Here is a 23753-nt window from a genome sequence, read left to right on the forward strand (position 1 = left end):
TTTTTGTCAGATCCATTAAATGGTCTTTTGAGGTTGATTTCCTTCACGAATGCGTGCTCTATTTCCTTTGGGTCTATACATATTCCAAAAGATTGAATGGTTTCAATTGCCAACTGTTTGCTGTCAATCTTACTCTCATTATCATTGAATTTAATCCCATCTATTTCCATATATTTGTCAAGTTTGTCCTGTTTATAGGAGTCTATCATCTTGCGATTATCATTGGCTATTTTTGTGACGACATCAACTCTAGCATCTAGACTTTCCACCTTATTTGATAGGGTATTTACTGATGAACTTACAGCTTCCACCGAGTTTTTTACTTCAGTTATTTGATGAATCACACCTTCTCTTAGTGTTGCAATGTCTTGTCTTAATTCGCTTGCTTCTAATTTTCTGGTTGCTTCATTAGCTTTTAGCTCTTTCATTAAATCTGCTAAAGTTATTGGTGTGTCTTCATCATTCAACATATCTTCTCCAAACCCCATATCGAGCGCAGTTCTTTTATTAACTCTTATTGCTTTATGTGATGTCGGAGTTTGCATTTGTGATTGGATATTGGTTGGCTCTCCATCATTTGGTGATTTTGTAGGTAGCATATTGGTATATTATAGACTCTCACTGCTGAAACAGAGTTATGAGAAAAATACAGAGCAGAAACTTATTCAGAAGATTAATATAAATATTCAGATTTACCATTAAGAGAATTCGACTGCCTGGATCAATTAATTATTTAATCTTCAAGCAGTCACACATGCATAGTGAGAGTCTATATCACCGTCAATATTTTTGGATTTCCCCAATCTCACCAAATTATCGTTCAGAAAAATCGTTAGAAATTTAAATTTGAATTTTTGACTTTTATTCACCACCTAACCTTGATGGAAATTCACCTTGGAATGTGGCGGGGTGTTTTGATTTGCTGGATCCTTTTGTTGAGCTTCAAATTCAATTAAGTTGCTGATTCGATGATGATTTGCTAACTTTTTGACAAATTCTTATAGGTTCTCAAATAAGGCTTGTTATATGCTATAGTATTGTTTGATAATGTGTGTCTCAATTTGTCAAATGTGTCATTAAGTTACGGCACATTTTCATCTATTGTTCAGTTGGTTTTTTAATTTAATTCACTTCCTATGTCACTATTTGATGGAACTTGATGCTGATTACTAAGCCTGTCAGTGCACAATTTTGCCTAGCTTATATTTGCTATTCAAAACTCACTATTAAACAGGTAAATTAATATTAATTTGTCAGACCGATTAAAATTTAACTTTCACGTCTTTTTTTTTTTAATAACTTAAAAAGTATTGATCAACAATTTTGCCAAAACGACAAATCCACATAAAAATGCCACTCCCATAAAAATGCGCTCAAAACTTTTTCCATTAAAAAAAATGGAAGAACTTCTCATCAAAAATGCAAATAAACAGCAAAATATTTTTATTTTTTTACCATCATATCTTTGTCGTTCTTTGGGTTCATAAAAAAAATATTAAAATAAATTCAAATGATATGAAAATTAGAAAAGTTTTGACGCAGAACAAAAATCCCCTTAAGAATTAAATCAAAATGATAAAAAATTCTGAATATTTCAAAAATATTATTTAATTAAAAAATAAAAATATTGGGTTGACGTCATGAAGAAGATTAAGAAGCAACAACTTTTATTAGATTTCCGCGTCAATTGAGATTTCAAGAGTCAAATCCTAATAATGATATCATAAATGCCAATTTTCTTACAAAAAAATTAACCTAAAAAACATAAAAGAATTGAAATCAATTTGCAGAAGAAATTGTGTGCCGAGGGGTCAAAAGAGAGAAATTGATGAGGGGTTGAATTTCCTTTTAAAAATAAAAGCAAATTTGTTGTATGTAATATGTAACATACGTTGACGATCATCAGAGAAATGTTCAAAACACTCATTGTGCAGTCTCACATATATTTATAAATGAGGGATGATGACGACAAAAAATAAGAATCTGTTTGCGATCTAACTTATAGCATTTAAATAATAGGCTATAAAATAATTTGTAGTTGATTTAGGATAATAAAAAGTCATGTCAAAAAATATCTCAGATAAAATTCCATTCTCATAGATGAAATCTGTAATTATAATGATGTCCCATCACTTGCACACATTTATAGGGAGGAAAAAAAATTCCGAGGGTTGAAACGAAGTCAAAGACGAATGAATAAAAAATCACATTTTTTATACATCCAAATCAACCGCATGCATTTATTTAAATGTACTTAGTTGCTCAAACAATGGATTTGTTTGAACTTTAATGCGATATCTTGAGGCATCATCTCGTGTAATTGAACAATAAAATAAATACAAAAAAAATCCCACACAACAAGAAAATAAATAATAAATTATTTCTAAATCTTTTAAACATATTTAGCAAAAAAAAGATAAATATTATTTGTTGAATGGTAATTTTGCCGTTGGGACATCATGTGCATCATTGCATGTCAAATTGATTGAGGGTGTTTGTGGCATAATTGAAAATTAGAGATTGTTGAAAAATCATTAACAGGATTTAGGAGAGATTTTTTTATATTATTTTGGGCATCAGATCTGATTGAGACATGTCTAATGCACGAGTTTGCTTGTTGTCGAGTGCCTTTAAATTATGGCTTGAATGATGAGAATTTTTTAAGGATATTAATGTTTTTTTATGGTTGTGAATGAAGACTTTTTTAAATTTTTAAGATTTTATCAAGGGTTGGGTACTCCACTGTACTGTATTGCAGTTACTGTGCATTCCAGACAAGTACAGTGAGTACTGACTCATTCCACTTTCATTTAAATCCAATAAATTCAATAAATACAAAAACTTATTTTTCAGTGTGTTTCCCTTGCACTATGGGCCAGAAATGAAATTTTTTTCTAAAAATTATTTTCTTGGCTTTTTTGATAGTCCCTATTCTGCTCTATATAATGTTAGTCAAAAAACTTTTCAAGTCGTTACCTTGTGGGAGATATGGCATTTTGAAGTTAGTAAGTCGACCATTTTCATGTATCATTAAAATTGATCTCACCGATTACTGTATTGATGAATCTTCTTGAAACTTTTTTTGTTTATTAGCTTAATATAGGTCCTTAATTTTGAGATATAAAAAAATTTCTCAGGCATCGGAAAATTATGTGAAAAACTTGATTTTTCTTGAAAACCACGTGGTCACAATACTTCCGTTTGTCTAGCTCATTACTGGTACAATTTTTTATTCTTAATTGTTCTTTATATTAAAGATAATATAATAATCTACAACTTTTGTGAACATATTGTATAGTTTTGTCCAAGTTCTGATAGTGAAAAAATAGATTTTTCCTAAAAAAACTTCAATTTTTTGACAAAAATTGCTCTAGCGCTTCAGGAGTATAGATGGTAGTGGAATTTTTTTCCGGATTTTGAAAGCTCTCTGATATTACTATAAAACAATGTAATAAAATAAGAATGCGTTCTCTTGGCAAAAGGCACTTTTTTGGCTCTGAAAGTCACATGCCACGCACTCCTCATATAGAAAAAAATTCATAAAAATTTTAGATCTTATTAAAATTTACTATTTATAGTCTAGATTGATAGGTCTATTCAATACGCATATTTTGAGTATAAATATGTTATGGTTTGGTCAAGTTTTATGGACAAAATTTCAAAATTTCGATTTTTACTAAAATTTTTGAGAAAAAAATAACTTTTTTCTCGAACTCAATGAAACTTGTTCAAATTTTTTTAAAAGCTGTATTTTTATGTGTATAACAACTTTTGTTCAGCAACTTCTCATAAATATTTAATTTTTGGCCTGAAATTTTGAAAAAACTTAAAAATACCCTAATTTTTGGGTATTTTTTGAACAAATCTTACGAAATCTCATCAAGTATCAATTTATAACAATAGATTATTGACTAACTTTATATTTTCGAGGATGATCTTTCATTTTCCGATGAGACACTCATAGGTTTTCATATAAAAATGTTCTAAAAAATGACTTTAAGTAGTTCGAGCAAGGAGATCAAAATTTTCAAATTCACTTTTTCATAGCTAAAACTATTCAGATGACTTTAAAACTTTCTGAATTCATTTATTATTGAAAAATTAACTGATTTATTACTAGTTTTGATAGTAATAACAGCTATTCCATCAGATTTTAGTGATTTTAGCAATTTAAACGTACAAAATAATTTTTTTAATCTGACAATCTTAGTTCTACTCAAGATGCACTGCAAATCTCAAATTTCTTTTTTAAGATCATTTTTGACTAAATTTTGCTCTAGTTCCATAAAAGTGTAGCCACAAAAATTCTTCAAAAAGCATTAAAAAGCATGATTGAACAATTGATTCATTTTGAGTTTTTTATGATCACTAAATCTTGGTTTTGTTTTAACATTTTTACATTTTAATAACTTTTGGCACAATCAGATTGATAACAGACACTAAATATAAACAAATTAATAATTAAAACTAACAAAAATCGTGATTTACACGATCCTAAATTTTTTGGAAATTTTCGATTGTTTAGTCACTAAAATCTGATGGAATAGCTGTTATTACTATCAAAACTAGTAATAAATCAGTTAATTTTTCAATAATAAATGAATTCAGAAAGTTTTAAAGTCATCTGAATAGTTTTAGCTATGGAAAAGTGAATTTGAAAATTTTGATCTCCTTGCTCGAACTACTTAAAGTCATTTTTTAGAACATTTTTATATGAAAACCTATGAGTGTCTCATCGGAAAATGAAAGATCATCCTCGAAAATATAAAGTTAGTCAATAATCTATTGTTATAAATTGATACTTGATGAGATTTCGTAAGATTTGTTCAAAAAATACCCAAAAATTAGGTATTTTTAAGTTTTTTCAAAATTTCAGGCCAAAAATTAAATATTTATGAGAAGTTGCTGAACAAAAGTTGTTATACACATAAAAATACAGCTTTTAAAAAAAATTTGAACAAGTTTCATTGAGTTCGAGAAAAAAAGTTATTTTTTTCTCAAAAATTTTAGTAAAAATCGAAATTTTGAAATTTTGTCCATAAAACTGGACCAAACCATAACATATTTATACTCAAAATATGCGTATTGAATAGACCTATCAATCTAGACTATAAATAGTAAATTTTAATAAGATCTAAAATTTTTATGAATTTTTTTCTATATGAGGAGTGCGTGGCATGTGACTTTCAGAGCCAAAAAAGTGCCTTTTGCCAAGAGAACGCATTCTTATTTTATTACATTGTTTTATAGTAGTATCAGAGAGCTTTCAAAATCCGGAAAAAAATTCCACTACCATCTATACTCCTGAAGCGCTAGAGCAATTTTTGTCAAAAAATTGAAGTTTTTTTAGGAAAAATCTATTTTTTCACTATCAGAACTTGGACAAAACTATACAATATGTTCACAAAAGTTGTAGATTATTATATTATCTTTAATATAAAGAACAATTAAGAATAAAAAATTGTACCAGTAATGAGCTAGACAAACGGAAGTATTGTGACCACGTGGTTTTCAAGAAAAATCAAGTTTTTCACATAATTTTCCGATGCCTGAGAAATTTTTTTATATCTCAAAATTAAGGACCTATATTAAGCTAATAAACAAAAAAAGTTTCAAGAAGATTCATCAATACAGTAATCGGTGAGATCAATTTTAATGATACATGAAAATGGTCGACTTACTAACTTCAAAATGCCATATCTCCCACAAGGTAACGACTTGAAAAGTTTTTTGACTAACATTATATAGAGCAGAATAGGGACTATCAAAAAAGCCAAGAAAATAATTTTTAGAAAAAAAATTCATTTCTGGCCCATAGTGCCTTGTTTTTAAAAGTCAATTAAGATGTTTTCTGTTGATTAATTATGCATTTTTGAGATTTGATATTCTCGAGAATCATGTGGCATTTTATTTGCATTTTATTATCTTTTTGAAGAACATTTATTTTAACCATCAACTTTGATTTTTAAATTTTAACGTGGTTTTAACCAGAAAAACATTTGAAAAATATCAATAATGTAGATATGTCAACAACTTAAAAGTTCTGAAAAACCCAAACTATATGCAAGCTATGCATAATAAATATATTGATCCCGTAAGACACAAATGAAGAAGGCTCCGCTAAGGAACTTTAAAGGCTCTGCTAAATCTCTTTTATTAATATCAAATGGAAACTATTTTTGGCAGCCAAATGGGATGACTTTCATTTTATATTGATAAAAGAGGTTTAGCGGAATCTTCAATGTTCTGTGATGGAACCTTCTTTACTTGTGTTGCTCGGGAATCGAAATTTTAATATTAATTATAGCTCATAGGATTCAAATTGTTTCTTAAGAATCTGACAAATTTATTTCTGAATTCCCAAAAAATTGTGATTCCCACAGCAAAATTTCCAAAGTAATCAAAATTCTATCTCACGTGATGATTCGAATTTTCTGCATTATTAAGAGAATTTTATCTTTTGAGTCACAAGATGGATTTTATTGAGGAATTTGAATCAATTAAATTCATTCTTTTGAGTTGAGTTGGCATGACTTGAGGAGTTTAGAAAACAAAGGGCGTTTCCAACTCTGGTTTCTCGTCAAAAAGGCAAAATGCTGCCAACTCTTATTTTGAATTGTCTAAAATGCTCTACTACGGCATCAAGTCATTAACCAATCAGATATTAGCCACAACAGCATTCCTGAATTTTTAAAAGCACCTCCCGTCTACTCTTCTTCCTCCAACTCAATCCATTCTCAAGTCTTCTAATGTTCTCCTATTACAGTTTAATCAAATAAATCATTTTACAACAAATTGACGTTGATTGAAGACATCAGCAAATACAACAAACAGAAAATTGTTTAAAAATATTCGGACTTTGTTCTACAACATCGCCCAGTGCTCCGCGACTTGAGTAATAGTAAATATTTGCAATGAATTTGTTCACAAATCTGACTTTTTTTTGTATGGTGAGGGAAACAAAAATCATTATTTGCTTAATGATTCGAGCAAAATATCTTTTTTTCATTTCGCCGATGATATTTTATCCGAAAAGAATTAGGAATGGAGATAAGTCATATAAAATGTATAAAGAATCACGGCACATATGTGTAATGACAAACATGTGTAAATCTTCGCATCGATATAAAATTTCTCTATTTGATAATCCATTATGAATTTTTTTTCTTGTCTACTATTTCTGTGCTGAATGGCAAGGCTCATAGATGAGATAATTCATGAGTTTTTGTGTAGTCATAGCTCTATAAATAATAACAATGATAATTAGGAACTTTCTACAATATGTAATATTTGGAACATTTGTGTATTGAATTAGCAAATAATTGAATTAGTTCTGAGTCTGGGGTGGATTTAGGGAGATTGCAGATCAACCTAATGGTTGGTCTGATATAAATTTGATCAATTCTATAAGACCAAATTAACAGTTTTTGAATAATTCTCCAGCTACGCTCCTGATTCTGACAAAAGTAGACTAGATTTTAGATTGTTCCTCATTCACATGCCCTGGACCATCATCCAGCATTCAAAATACCTAAAATTTCCAGAATCTTTAAAATTATCAATAAAGATTAAAATATTACTTAATTGAATTATAGACTCATTAACAGATTTACATGCTTAATTAATTTTGTATAGAAAATTATTGCAATTTCTCATGTTAAAATTGAATTTAACAGACATAGTTAGTCAATTAATTAATTTGATTATTAGTATGAAAAACTTTCAAATAGAATAATTAATTCATAATATTTCAATTTGCTGACGTAAATGCAATTGGAAAATTTACTTTATTGACATCAAGTTCTGCTTAAAATGTCATAAATTTAACGACCATATGGATGTGGATTGAGAGGTGCTAACGCAAATTAGATAGAGTTCAGGAATTATATGGATTATTAGAATTTATGGAGATTTTTCATATAGATGGGCGACTGGAATTGGGAGAAACACGAGATTCTGAATTATTTATGCATTTCCTATGACATTGTATAGCTTAGAATTTATGTGATTTGTTCAGTTCCTCAATTTCTAGCTCTTACATGAAGAAGGACTAATTAAAACAATGATTTTTACATTTCTTATGATCTGTAAAGCATCATCAAGTTAAATCTAATGATTAACTCGTAAATTTCGCCCAATTCATTCTATAAACCAGCATAGCAACCAAAACCTAATCCTTGCCGTCAAAATCCCTTAAAAACTATCCAGTATCAACCCGTCATCAACATTTTTCACGCAGTTTATCAATAAAAATTCCCATTAATTATCCAAATGATACAAGCTAATCAACACAAAGCCAGTAAAGTGAAATTAATGCAAATCACGTCAAACAAATCAAAACAAATGTCTAAAATGTAAATGTAAATTACTTAAGTAATCAAACATTAATTGCTTGATCCACAGAGAATGAAATCATCTGAAAATTTTCTCTGATCAGAATGATTTGACAGTTTTTTTTGTGGTAAATATGTAAAGTAATTGAACATTACGTTTATTTGCGTTGTTTAATCATCAATTTGCAAAGACGTACGTTGAGTTCAAGTGACTGTTGGCAGCCATAATGTCTTTTTTCACACTTTTAAATTGTTGACGCAAGCAAATGAAACTGATAATGATTTGAGGCTTTTTGTTTTTTGTCGGCCTTTTTTGATGATGACGATATGTTAGTTAATGGCCGTTTGGAATTGATACATGCTTCCTGAACATTGTCTAGTGAAAAAATGTCAAAATAAATTCAATAATTTATAATAATTTTCTTAAAAATTCAAAAGCAATCGAGACTTTTTGCCAATTTTTTAAGCATCATCTTCATTGTCAAAAGCCATTCTCAAACCGATTATGACGAGTTATTCGCATCTAATAATACGATTGTAAGCTTACGAGCTACGCATTCAATAACAGTACAATGTCTTAATTTATGCTGATTTCACGATGAGCTCATCAGATTCTCGACTTTGTACACCGACATGATGTCGTAAAACAATTTATGCTGAATCAGAAATTATCAATTATTAGAGGCACAACAAAAAACAATAAATAAAGTGTCAAATTCACACAATTAAACTAATGAAATTAATCTACAACAATAAATTTTGAATATAGTTGATGCTGAATCAGTGTCAGAAAATTATCAATTATTAGATTTAAATAGCTGTATGGTTTTTGAAAACGAACATTTTGACATGTTCAAAAAACAATAAAATAAAGTGTCAAAGTTCATTTTTTTCACACAATTAAACTAATGAAATTAATCTACAACAATAAATTTTGAATATAGTTGATAATATTTGCGGAAAACCACAAAACAGTTCCCATACATAATAATAATCATGTAAATTTTGAGTTAGTTGTGTATTCAAATTAGATCAGGAATACAAATGAATGAGGAGAATGTCAAAATGCACATCAACTTGTGCATAATTTACTGAATATATTAACCGTATTTTGTAATAGTTGAGAGGATGTTTTAGAATGTTATGGAATAATCTGCTTCCAGGTATTATTCCCTAAGGTCATGAGAACTTAGCTCCGTTTGTCTTCGTTCATTCACATCAGTATTATTGATTTGCGTTTAAAATTAATTTTTCTGATGCAATAAACAGCTGCGAAAATTCAGATTTTCATTTGTGAATGGAAAAGTTTTATTTCTAGATGAACAAAAACATCAAAAGAGCTGTTAGAAAAAATTTATATATATCCTTTGTATTGTTGAAAGGGTGCTAAATGATAAAGCACAACACACAATAATTCAAAAACATTTCTCGTTGACTGGATTTTCTATCCGCCCACACACACTCTCAGGCATATAAATATATATATTTTTTCACTCTAAATAAGCAAACATAAGTGAGGATAGGAGCAATGAAAACTGTCAACTGCACTAAATATCTAAAACACAGTAAAAATTTTTCTCATATCAGAAAAATATTTTTGTCACAGCAACAAAAGTACCGCGTTTCTCTGAAGGAGGAATAATGATGATGATGACGATAATAATTATAACATAGAGAATAGAAAGAACGACATGCACAACAAGCACATACACTGCCCATTCTCTCATTCACTTATTTCTCATTCAGACGAAGTGTAGTTGCAGTGACAACCATGAAGTGATAGAATTTTAATGGGATTTTCTGGATACCACACAAAAATATATATACATATATTTTTCAAGTACTGAAAGATGCTAATAGAAACCATAATAATAAAATGCAGACGATATCATCAAGGCTGGACGAAATTTTTTTTTTACATCCTCAAAATAAAACTTTCCGTAATTGAAAATTAAATTTAACTATCAAGCTTCTGCATTTCATGTTGAAGTATTTTAGTTACAAAATTTTAAATTGTCATCGTTTTAATTGGAATACATGGTATAATGAACTGTCAAATGGACAATGGGAGCATATTGTATATGGAGTTCATTTTGTTCATGAGATAATTGCACATCCCCATCTCTCTAACCAAACATGCATGGGAAAATTGCAATTGCATAGAGGACCATCATCATCATAATTTCATTATGTCGAGTATGTGTAGCATAAACATCATACCCAGTTTGTTGAAGAAGTCAATGCTCAAATAGATGGAAAAAAATTTTCTTTTGATTCTGTTCCTCATTTTTTTTGTTGGTTTGGATAAACACAAACCAGGATGGATAAAAAATTGTTCCTGCTTTTATGTTATAAATTCAAGTCACCAGCAGTTTGTTGCAGAAAAAAAGTATTTTCCACATGCACGGATACACAACGATTTTTCATTTCAGAGAAATAAAAAACAACAGAATATAAAAAGTTTTTCAGAGAAATCGAGAAGGATACAGTAACAACAAAAAATATTCACATCATCATCAACAACATTGCACGTTTAGTGATTTTTCATTCCTCATTCTTCTGTTTTCGACTGTAAAAATTTTTAGAATTTTTATATTTTTTCGTGCAAATTTGCGTAACCAATTTTTTTGATTCATTTCTAGAGAATTGCTCCCTAATGTTACTGCAACAGAAGGTCTCTAAACGTCAATTTATATACACACAATTTAGAAGAGTGAAGAGAAATGAGATGTAGACGGAAACAAGTCACAACTTTCATCGATCATTTCATTAATAAATTATTTAATCTTTTTTGGGTGAGCTGGTTTTGTTGGGGTGAATGAGTTGTGTTTTGGTAGTTTGACTGACTGTCTGAATGTATATACCTAGTTTATTGTCAAGAGCAGAACAAGCTGTGATGAACGCTCATGATAAAAGTGCATTAGAATACTTAAGTTGAGCATCCGCAATAGCATACCCAAGTCAGCATGACTCTAGCATTAGGTGCCACAAACCAGGAATGGACACTATCCGATTCCATCCAAAACAAAAGGATTTATCATCCAGTGTCCATGTCTACTCACAAACTAACAAACAAAAAACATATTTCCAATTCCTAAAATTCCCAAAAAAATGCGTCTAATTCATCCAACAACATACTATATCAATTACAGTCATTTATTCATCTCATGAACTGAAAAACAGAAGAACAAAATCAAAGAGGCGTGAAATTTGAGGACATTCATCATCATTCATCGATCATTTTTCAAATATTGTTAACAGACTAACAACAAAAGAGAAGTTGAATATAGAAAAGAGCAATTTTGTATGCATTTAACGTGTGTGTCTCGCTATTGTGTGCAAAAATACAAATAATTTCATGTCTATTCTGCCGGCATAAAAAAAGGTAGAGAAAAGTTAATTTAAATTAATTGATGAATTGCTAAATCAATGATTTTCAATGTTGAATTTAATTGATTTTAATTCACCCAACATCATCATCGTTTACTATACCGTAACATATTATCGCCCTTGATGTAGCATTACACATAATAAACCGAAAAAAAAAATTTTTTTTTTTGCTACACTCGGCAAGAAAAAGAAGAAAAAAATCTCATTATTAAGGCAAAAATTTCAACTTCGTACTGGCCAAAGCTGCGTAGAAATCGAAAATCTCAATGATTTTTTTTTTTCTTCATCGACTAAAAACTGTGTGCTGTGATTTGGCAATTATGCTCTCGTGTATGCACGGAACGATCTAATTGCCCTCGAACAAAACAAAAATTTATAAATTTTTTAACTGAAATATATTTCATAATCATTTATACCAACCACCTCGACATTATTTCCATTTCCACGCCTTCCTTTTCATAAAAAATAAATATTTAATAAAATTTTGAAATCTTCCGGTGATGCTTAGATGAAGTTTCTCTTTTTTTATTCTCCTTTGTGAATATTGCCTGTCGGGTATGTTGTTGGCGGATATTCAATTAATCAAATTATTTTCTTATCAATTGGTTTGTGAGTTAAGGGAATTAGAAGGAAACGAGAATAAAGGCGCATTTTTAGGATATTTTAATTATTTTTGGGAATATTTTGAGGACTTGGGTGGTTCTTGAAGTTAAAATGTATTAATTCAAGACATTTTATGGTCCTTAATTAGAGAAGCAACTTTGAGCTATCCTACTGGACACTGCTAGTGACGGTAAAGCGTTAAACACGGTTTAACTAGTCATTTAACTAGCCAAAATGTACACTAGACACCAAAGGACAAGTACAAGGCTTTAATAAGAACCCTCTTCACTAGAGTTAATTTTAGCAGGCAACTTCCTCCAAAGTCTAAGGAAAAGTTGACTTCTAAATAATCCATTGACCCAACAATCCATTAAATCCATCAAAAATTTATGTAGACATTGACCTCAAACTACATCAACTTCCAAATATCTTAATTACCAAACATTCAATGTTAAAACAATAATTTCATATTGACCCAACATAGACACAGACAAAATGCACTGCAATAATTACAGCACATCCAATCAAAATAAATAATTTTAAAACAAATTTCTGTTCATGATTCATGATTTATTTAATATATTTTTTTGCACCCTCATCAAATCGAGCTCAGCGGTTCATAATTTTTTAATTTAATAATTTTTTTTTGGGACATAAAAAGGCTTTTCATTAGGCTCATGCATAAATTATGTCATGAATAAAAATTTTATTTGATTGAGGTAAGAGAATTGATACTTTATCATAATAATCATCATCATTGAGTACAGAACAGATATCTTAAACAGCAGAATATCTTTTTTATACACAAAAATGATGTCGAGGGTCGTTCTATGCGTACGCACAGTCTCATATAATAATGTTTATATTTCACTAAACATCAAAGTCGAATGTGTCAACAGCAGACATTTTTGAGAATAATAAATAACCAGAAAAAAAAACTTCTATCTAAATTCCTTCTTTTTTTAGGAACCGAGGAAATTTTCTCGAGAGCAAATTCACTATAATAGCAGAAAAAGACAAATTAATCGGTTTTTATATAGCCTGGAGTGTTATAATACGATTTGTTGTGGAGTGTTTTTGTATTTTTATGACGCAAAAAAAAAGAATAGAGAAAAAGTTTTATTGTTCTTGTAGTCATTTCTTCCTCTTTCGCACATGCATGCGTGCGTATGGTTCGGTTATGTTATTGTGGTTCTTATTGCATTTTATTTGCTTTCTATTGATTATTTTTTTTTATTCATTCATTTACACAAATCATTAGGATTTATTGGATTGAATGGTTGGTGGGAGTTATGAATAGATTGTTGGGATGTTTTTAGGGGTTAAATGGTTGTAATGGAAGTAATCCGATTATTTTGAAATGTTTTAATGTTTAAACAATCTTTTGTTATTTAAAATAAGATTAATTGAAGATTAATTTGTTTTGGAACTTAGTTATTAGTAGATTGATCAATAATTGGTACAAAATGACACGACTTCATCAATATTTTTGGTCAAATGTTAATTGACAAACCATTTATGAGTAAGATTCCTTAATCAAGGGCTCGTCCAAGAACAGCCAATCTGAATTTCTTGAATTTTAGATGCCAGGGTTTCATCTTTTATTATTTAGCACTAGATAAATTTGATTCCTCATTTTTAAAAATTTAAATTAAATTAATCAACAAAAAAAAACATTAAAATACAAATTAATGATGCAAAAGGACTAAATTAGGCTTAATTGCTATATATTAAAATAGTTTTGCATCTTTATGGACAGTGTCATTGAATCTAATCTCTTTAAAAAAGGAACAACAGTCAAATTAAAAGTTATGTCTATTTAATAATGTTTTCGTGATTAGAATTTAAAATATTTGGAGCTATTTGGAGTTTAAGAATTCAATGCAAATTATTCAAAATTCACTTTTACAACCAAAAAATTCTAAACTTCTAAACAAGAACAAGGAAATTTTTTACAATTATTGTGCTAAAATTATGCTTCAGTTCCAAAGAAACACACTTCAGAATCCAATTAATCTCCCGTCTTGCGTAAATGCTTTTATATGATACTCAACATTTTTTTTGTTCCTAAAACTAAAGTTCTTTGTTTTCAGCAAGTCACTCTCAATCAAAGTTTAAACGAAAAAAAAATTGGCGAATATTAATGGAAAAAGTCCACATTCATAAAAAAATAAGATGAAGAATGAGGAATCATTGCACAATGATTGTTGCTACTTGTATTGCTTGATGATTGTGTTAATGTTCGATTTGCGTCTGCGCTATTTTTGCCTGGCAATATTGGTGAATACATAGACTTTTTTTTTGTTGAACAAAAAAAATTCTATACAAAATGTACGTAGTGGAAAGGAAAAGCATAAAAGACTATTTTTGGTGGTTTTATAAAATATAAAAAAAAATTGCAGGCGGAGCAAAGGAAAAACTATGTGGAAAAATTCCTTTTTTTATCTCCGACTCAGGAACAACATCAACATTGCCCTCATTTTTTATTAAACTCGTTATGCAATTCAAATTAAATTCAAATTTTTCTTCATGAATTAAATCATTCATCGTAAATGATTCAAGGGTAACAGTTCAATTAGTCGACTAAAAATTCTGACTGTTTGAGATTTATTTACAGTCATTTATCATGCAAAACAATGAAAATATTTTGTGATATTTCAAATTTTTTAACTTTTCAATGTGAAATGCATTCAGTTGTAAAATTTCAAATATTATATAAAAATGCAATAATTACCTGAGAATCCTTCAACCCTAATCGTTCCGCTAATTTCTTCCTGTCAGGCTTGCTGATGTACTTTTGTATTTGAAAACGTTTCTCTAAACCTTTTCGTTGTGAATCTACAATGCACACAATAATGGTATGTTGTTACATTAAGTTAATTTCTTTTCAATAACAAAAAAAAATATAAAAGTAGAAAAGCAAAGTCTGCTTGGATGAGAAATTAGAGCGCAATTTTGATAGAATGATGATAAATCATTTATTTAAATATTTTTTGGGTCGGTCGGATACTGAGGGAATTGGAAAATTTTTATTTTACACTGTAAAAGTTCCTAAGTATTTCAACAGTTATTAGGATAGGTAAACCTTCTTAATAGATTAACTGCATTAGGATTTTCAATCCCGATCATCATAATGTCTGTAAATCTAGGATTGATCTCGGGATTTCATATGTTTTAAACCCGAGATTGAAAACTTTAGACAGTATGCATTTTTCGGCGATTTGTATCACTCGAGATCACACATCCGAGCGATATAATGAAGAAGACACCGCTTAACCTCTTTTATTAATACCAAATGGAAGTCGCCTCCGTTTGGCGTCCATATGAATGCCAAAAATAGGCTGCTTGTATTTGGTATTAATAAAAGAGGTTTAGCAGATTCTTCTTCATTTGTGTCACTCGAGTGTGTCACTCGATAGATTAACTGACACATTGGATTGACCCATAGGCGAAGAGTACGTTTATACTTCTTATAAACCAGCTTACAGCTTCACTTTGAAGGTTACAGACAGAAATGCCATCAAAAAAGTAGATTAGATATTCTTTAAATAACAAATCTAATTTAAAGTTCGGTTATATGGCGTAATCGCACTCATAAGACAATGGGTAGTCAATGATGAATATTCTCAGCTTTAATTGAATTTCAAAATAAATAACAGACAGACATCCAGACAAAATAAAATCATCATTCAATTCTAATCCAAATCATGTTCCAAGAATAACATCTTGACTCCTTTCATGTCTGACAAGCAATTCAATTAAATTGAAGAATGAGACATTTTATTATTTACCTGAAAATACAGCTCTTCTCATCATACCCCGTCGAGGCTTTCCTCTTGTTGAATGCGCCCATGGAAATCCTTGTCCTGTTTAATGAAAAAAATAATAAATGTGATATGTTTTACAATGCCACATTCACGTATGCATTTTATTGCAATAATAACAACAAGCTCACCTGGTGGGAGAGGAAAAACTTGTGGACCAGCTCCTGAAATAATTTTCAATCGTAACATTTTAATTAACAGAAAGGTTGGAGATTATAATTACAATGCAATGTACATTACCTGTTATGTACGGATTCCTGCAGTGCGCCAATAACGAGTGCAAGTGTGGATGATTAATTCCATGATGTATAAAAGGACGACTAGGTAGTGGTTTTGCTATAACTTTATTATCACGACTATCGTTCGTTTGATGTTCAGGACTACTACTATTATTATTGTTATTGTTATTATTGCATGTTAGAACATTTGATTCATTTACATTTCCATTCAGGCCATTCACATGTGGCGATAGATTATTTGAATTTTGATGATGATGATGTAAATGATGCGGATGATGATTGGTGATAAATGCTGGATTTCCTAAATGATTTTGTTGTATTAAATTTTGTTGAATATAAGGCCAAAGATTTTGCGGTTGAATAAATTCTATAGTCGAGAAGTGACGATGTAGAAAAAGTTAATTAATTTTGATTGGAATATGTTTTTTAGGGTTGAATAATATGTGGGAATATTCAGTTGTTTCAGATCTTTTGATAACTTTTAAGAATATCAATGTTAAGCTATTCAACAACTTAATGGAAAATTTATCTTAATAAGTATGAAAATTGACTCATTTAATGGAGATTATTGTTGATCTCATTAAACTTCCCAGACTACAATCAAATACATTTTATGAAAGTCAAACAATATATGTAGTTTAATGGGAAATTGATTAGTATTTATAAAGACACGTGGATCAGCCGTAACTTTGGATTTAGATTGTTATTAACTTGATTATTGCATTGTGCAATTGAACTTTAAGTCGTTCTGATTCTAGTGAATTGTGAATAGGGCATTAGCCGGATGACATTGGATGAATGAAAATTGAAGGGAATATTGACGTAGGAAAATATAGGAAGTGATGGTTTTGACGCAAATTTAGGTATATCTCTTAAAGATAGTGTCGCATTGGAATCTTAAGTATATAGAAGCTGATTGTCGAAAGCAACCAAATTTGGCAACTGGATGGTTGCAACTTGATTCTAGGAATAGTCCTGCCTCGTTGCCATGATGGCAACACTTCATGGTGTGCTGATCAACGCTTTAGAATACGGATCAATTTAAAATCTATAATTCCTTTATTTTACTACTAGACTACACACAGTGCAAAGCTCACAACCAAACAAGCAGTCCATAAATAGGTATTTGATTCACACACGTTTGCTAATGATTAAGTTAAGCTTTCACTGCAAAATAATTCCAGTTATGCAGTCATAAAATTGATAAAATATTTTTTTCGTCTGTTTTATTACATAATTGCACCAGACATACCCAAAATATTATTAACCTATACCAATGTAATACACAACCCTATCTAAATTAGATAATCGCAAATTTTTCAATGTCTTTGCCATGACTATCAATTTTATATACACAAATATTGCGTACTTATTCACAGTTTATAAAAAAAAATATTACGTTATCTATCATTTGTGATAAGATAAATGAAAAAGCGTCAATTTATTCGTCATTAGCTCAAAACACTCGGATGAATAATCATTCTGGTGCTGTTTACGTTGAAATTCAATAAAAAAATTAAATTGATAATACTTAAAGTAGTTATTTTATCTAATCACGTCAATAATGTTGGTCGGTTACATAAATACATTTCCGAAGTGCCGAAAATATTCGCGTGTGCATATTAGTAAACATTATAGTTCAACTCAAACAAAAAGTGCTTTTTCATTTCGGCGGTGCTCTAAATTTTCAAAATAAAAATTGGGCTAATTAAGTCTATATATTTTTTGTTGTTTAAAAATGTGCATTTTGCGTAATTTAGTTTTATGGTGAAAAAAAAATTATTTGAAATTATGACCAGGAGTGGCTTATCTTACAAAATGTGGAATATTTCATAAAAAAAATGTGTTAATTTTGAAAAAATGCAAAATAAATGAGAAAATGAAATTAAAAGAAAATAAGAAAAAAATTAGCAAATAATTCAAGGTGATTCGTGCCAATAAGTGAAATTAATCCACAACCTTGACCATCCAACAGCAATAATCAGCTCATGATTTGTAAGTAAATTACAACCTTATCAAATGAATTGTTTTCATTACCACACAAAATCATCATCCGATCGATTTATCAACAAGTCATGTGCTACATAAAAAAACACACACCTGGAGTAATAAAACTTCATTGGACAATTGTTCACAGTTTTGTGACTATTTTTAAGGCATCTTAAAAAATTCTTCTTCTTTACGTCGTGCATAACACAAAAAGATTTCAAAAATAAAGCAATTGACATTTAGTTTTATTTTATTCATGATATTTAATATATGAGCATAAGCTTGTGAATATAGCATTCGACAATAATAAAGCAAATTTTGTATGACACAATGTTAAATCAAGTAATCTTCGTAGATGCTTTTGTGGATTAGTATGTGGATGTGTCCACAATTCATCTCATACTCAATGAAATTTTTTTATATTCGTAAAGTAATTTAGCATTTCCTTTGACGTAATTTCACTATAAAATTGGATTTAATGATATTTGTGTGGAATTCTTTTTAAATGCTGTTGAAAGATTGTGTGAACTCTTGCACTAAAGTTTGTTTGAATTTTAGTTTTGTATGAGATTTCACAATAATTAAGTCTTTGACAATTTTTGAGGCGAGGAGCACAAATCGTAAAGTTGTCAAATTTGGTGGTGAATTTGATTTGAATTGGACATTTTGCCAAAGTTATGCAGACCTTCTGTCAAATTTTGGATCGATTTATCGATTTGTGCTAATAAACCAGTTGAGAATTTTCGATCCCAGGATCAATCCGGAATTCAGTATAATTATTGCTAAATTTGATATTTAAAATAGAGATACAACTCTAATGACTATTGACTCTAATTGACTCGAAATCAACATCATAAGTAGACAAGATTCTTAATTTTTTACAAATCTGTAAATAACTAGCTTTCTAAACCAATTATCCTAGTAATTATAAATATCAAATTTCAAATAAAAATTACTGCGTAAACCACACAAATCAATTTTTAAAAAGTCATAAAAAAATAAGCTACTAATTCACTGTAATGAGCGCGTGCGAACATTAATTATTGTTTAATTCGAATGCCTTAATTTTCTAAGAAGCTATAAATCTAAATAGATCAATACTTATGTCAAGCATGTGCGCTTGCACGAGGATAGAATTAATAAACAACTCGACAGCTTAATGCCGCAATTCAGTCAAATGAAAATGAATTTTCCAAAAATTTTCTCAACACCCCACAAACTTTTTCTTCAGCATTAGCTGCCATAATTCATTAAAAGGCGTTAATTCAAGTGAAAATTTTACGCTTTTATAAGTCAACACTTTTCAAAAATTGTGAATTAATTTCCAAAAAATATAATCTTGAAAAGTTGCCACTTTTTGTGATTTTTATCGTCACTTTTCATTTCATAATATGCATAAGTGGAAGTTATCCTGATTCATGTAAAAAGCAGACTAAAAGTTTTATTTTATTTTAATTGAAAACTTTTTTTGTGTAAATTTTTTGTGCTGTTGTTTCGTTATCGCTCATCATCATGTGAATCATGTGTGTTAAGGGAAAATTTTGAAAAGCTTGATGGATACTGTCAGAAAAAAGTTTTATTTAATAAAACAATTTTATCATATGGGATTTGAGGGTATTACATGTTAATTGGTATATTCATGGATTGGATGGGGTTTGGAGGATTTAATTTGATGAATTTGAACTTTTTTGTGGTTTTGGGGATTTTGTTAAATTAGAAATAAGCTTTTTGTGGTCGTTTGAATGCGGTTAAATGCTATGGGAAGAGAGAATGTCAATCCAGACATTTGAAACAGTCTTAATGCACATTAGACAGATTTAGTGCATTTTTTGCAATTTTGTAATCATTATTCAGTTGATAATCAAGTAAAATTTCTAATTTTAACTCTAAAATTCTCCTTTTTGGAGTTTGTACACTGTTTGAACTTGAAATGACTTGTCTATTAACTGACTAAATTTCAACATAATCTTCTATATTATAGATAGACTTAAAAGTAGAAAAACTCAAAAAATGATGGATTCCAGTCTAAAATTGATAATTCTTGAAGTAACTTAACATTCAAAAGCCAAAAAAACCTTCAAAATTATGTTCGTTGACCAACATCATCCCAAAATTTCACTATTATTCATGATCTACGGTGTGACTATGACACATTGAATTTTATTATAATAAAAAAGAACGCCTGAAATACGTCACAAAAATGAAAAAGTACGATATTGCATTAAATGACAAATTAATATCCATTATACAGCCCACAAATTGCACAGAACAAGCAAAAAAAAAATGTGAAATAAAATCTCATAAAAAGTGCATGTTATTTTAATTTCATTGTCAGACTATAATAAAATTCATAAAAATTGCATACATGAATTATATGAGAAAAATAGTAAGCGAAAAAAAAAATCATTCACAAAAACATCCCTTCAACATGCTGTTAACAATAAAAATAACTTAAAAAACAACACACAAAAAAATGTCCATAAAGTGATTGCTATTTTCATGTAACAGTTTTTAACAGTTTATTGTGTATTTATAAATAACATTAATAGAGCAACAAATAGGCAGTTCATAGATGTAAAGCCCTTAACAGACAGGAACATACACACAAAAAAAAATGTTCTCTACCCTCTTTTTTTGTACGTACGAAAACTAGCAAATGCCAAAAAGAAAGCATTTAGAGATAAATGTACGAGCTAATATCCTCGTTATAACAAAAGATGGATTAGGTTCCCATTTATGAGGTTAACGAAAACAAAAAAAAATATAATATTTGTTACATGAATCTTCTCGGATTGCCGAGTCTTTATCCATGACAGCAATAGGTAAATAATTGCATAATTCATATTCTCATCATCATTTTTTAACTATTATGTTGGTGGGGTGATTTATTGTTGAAATTGAGCAAGTCCATGAAGAACTCTTAATTTTGTCTAATAAATTATTAGAAATTTGAATTAAAATTTCATAAATTTATGTTTTGTTATTCAATTTTGAACAATTTTTAAGAAACAAAATTGAAAATTCAAGATTTACTTTGAAATATTTATATTTTAAAATTGCCATCAAATCAATAAGTTAATATAAAGTTATAATACTAGAGTTAGATATAGCTATTAAATCTAAGGTTCGAAACCTTAAATTTGGTCAATACATTAATTATTTTCTTTCTTCCAAAGTGTGATTTTTTTACAAAAAATTCATAATTTGCTAATTTTTATTTTTTTTTATATTTTGGTCTTCAAAATGACTGAAGTTTGGCAATAAACTGGTAAACCTGCCGAACCTAACAGTTCGTCCAAGGCTTCAAGTCAGCAGCTTTGGACAAACCCTAAAAACAACTCAAAATCTTCAATCTATCCAATTTTAACTCACAATCCTCCCTTATTGTGGAATAAAAATTTCGCTCAATAAAGAATAAAAAATTTGAAATGTTTTTACAGCCTTGTTTATAGTATTTTACCCACATGAATTTTATTCCTTAATGCACTGTTGATCTATGGACTTAAAATAAAAAATTTAAAACCTTAAAGGGGTTGTTTATCCAAGAAGTTTAATAAATAGCAATAATAATATAAAAAATCTCTTTACGATTTGTTTTGTGCGTTTTAAAGTGGAGGGAACTAATGCTCAATTCAATGCCCATATCAATAGTTAAATATGAAACACGCCTTGTTTTTATTACAGATTTTATTTGGTGGAAAATTTAAAAAATTTGTGAGCCTTTAATCATTATGAAAAAATATCTTGAGGCATGAATGAAGGTAGAGGAACTGAGCAAGGTCGGTTAAATGATTAAATTTCCAGCACGAGTAGAAATTTTGTTATTTATATACTAGAAAATATAACATTAAAGACATCCAATATAAATCCTTATAGAGCTGTAATCAGAATAATAAAATCTTCATTCCTCCCCATAAGGAAGCACAGCACTTTAATTTGGCGTCAGCTGGCAGCTCACTTAGGAATCATTTCAAATTTTTCCTTCGGTCTGAAAAATATAAATGTTTATTCTCATTTTGTGAATGTGAAACGCAAGATGCTGTGCTATATCCATATTCCTTACGCTCCACATTTTGTGCAAAGTAGAAAATTGATTTTTTTTGCTTCCATTTCCTTCTTCCTTTATTCATTTTTGTGGAGGGAGATGGAAAAATTTCGTTTTGATTCTCCATAGGAACAGCATTTGATGGCAGAATGAAAAGCAGAAGTTAATCGAAATCGAACTTTTTCACTTCATTGTTCAAATAATATCAAATTGATTTTATGATTATGAATGCATAAATTATAGCTGGAGTATTTGTTTTTGTAGCAGCAAATTGAGGTGATAATCTCTTTTATGCTTCAACAATTTTCCTTTTTATTTATGTTGTTTGGATATGATTGTTGGGGGTTTCTTTTTTTGGGATTGGGAAATTGGAATTTATGAATTTTTGATTTGAGATAAATGTTTTGTGGAAATTTGATTTTTTTGTGGATAAGTAATTCATCCTTTTGAATTTGATTTTCTTTTTTGGAGACGATTTCTTTAGTAATTGGATTGAGTTTGGAGAATTCTGAATTATGAATAATTTGGAAGATGGATTAGGGATCCAATTATAGTATTTCTTAATTTAAGAAATTTTGTGACTTTTTTGATCATAATAAAAATGTTTTGAGATGAAAATCTGATCAGTTCCAGTTCTATCTTGCAAAAATCACTCAAACTTAGTGAATTGCGATTTTCAATCAATATAATTATTACGTTAATTTTCCTATTTGTTGTCTTTAGCCGACTAAGTATCTAACTAACTAATCAGATCCAAGTCTAGTCAATTTATCGCAAAAATCCACCGCAAACTTGATTTTGCTCTACCAACTTATATTTAATTTAATACAAAGCACACGAAACAGTAATTTTTGCATAGCTATTAAAGGCATGCGGCTTCAAAACATGAGGAAATATATTAATCAATCTATAATTAGCTTAAACCTTTTCTTACACGTATCGATATTAATTAGTTAAGAACACAGAGCAATTGTCGTTATGAGTATAAGCAACAATGTTGTAATTAAATCTGGGAGAAGTAATTTAATTATAAGTGTCGGAATTGGCGTGTTGGTGTTTTTGAGATTTTATTGATTTAATTGAAGTACCTAAAGGAAATTTTATTGGCTGATTTATTGACTATTTAAATTATCTGCAATTAATAATTTTGTTTTAGGCAGTTAGAATTGAATTGATTTTTCATATTTTAGAATGTAAACATTATTTCAACATAATTTTAATAGAAATTGTTGGAAAATGACAAGAAAAATTGTTAATTTTTGGTTTTAAATCTAAAAATTTGAGAATTAAAAAGAATTTTAAACTTTATAAAATTTGGACGGAATTTAAA

At 29.2% G+C, this 23753-nt stretch overlaps 1 protein-coding gene across 2 annotated transcripts in view; it reads right to left on the bottom strand.

The window, feature by feature from the left end:
* The window catches only part of Dbx (homeobox protein Dbx), a 31459-nt gene that overhangs the window by 5668 nt on the left and 2038 nt on the right, over positions 1-23753 (bottom strand). For both annotated transcript variants that reach the window (XM_070641367.1, XM_070641366.1), the window contains exons 2-5: positions 16391-16756; positions 16282-16314; positions 16118-16192; positions 15061-15164 (exon numbers count right to left, since the gene is read on the bottom strand). In XM_070641367.1, the coding sequence (XP_070497468.1) occupies positions 15061-15164; positions 16118-16192; positions 16282-16314; positions 16391-16756 (578 nt within the window). The remainder of the gene's footprint in view (positions 1-15060; positions 15165-16117; positions 16193-16281; positions 16315-16390; positions 16757-23753) is intronic.

Source organism: Chironomus tepperi, unplaced genomic scaffold (genome assembly GCF_022539635.2).
Source record: "Chironomus tepperi strain 1889 unplaced genomic scaffold, CSIRO-AGI_Ctep_v1 contig_244, whole genome shotgun sequence".
Lineage (NCBI taxonomy): Eukaryota > Metazoa > Arthropoda > Insecta > Diptera > Chironomidae > Chironomus > Chironomus tepperi.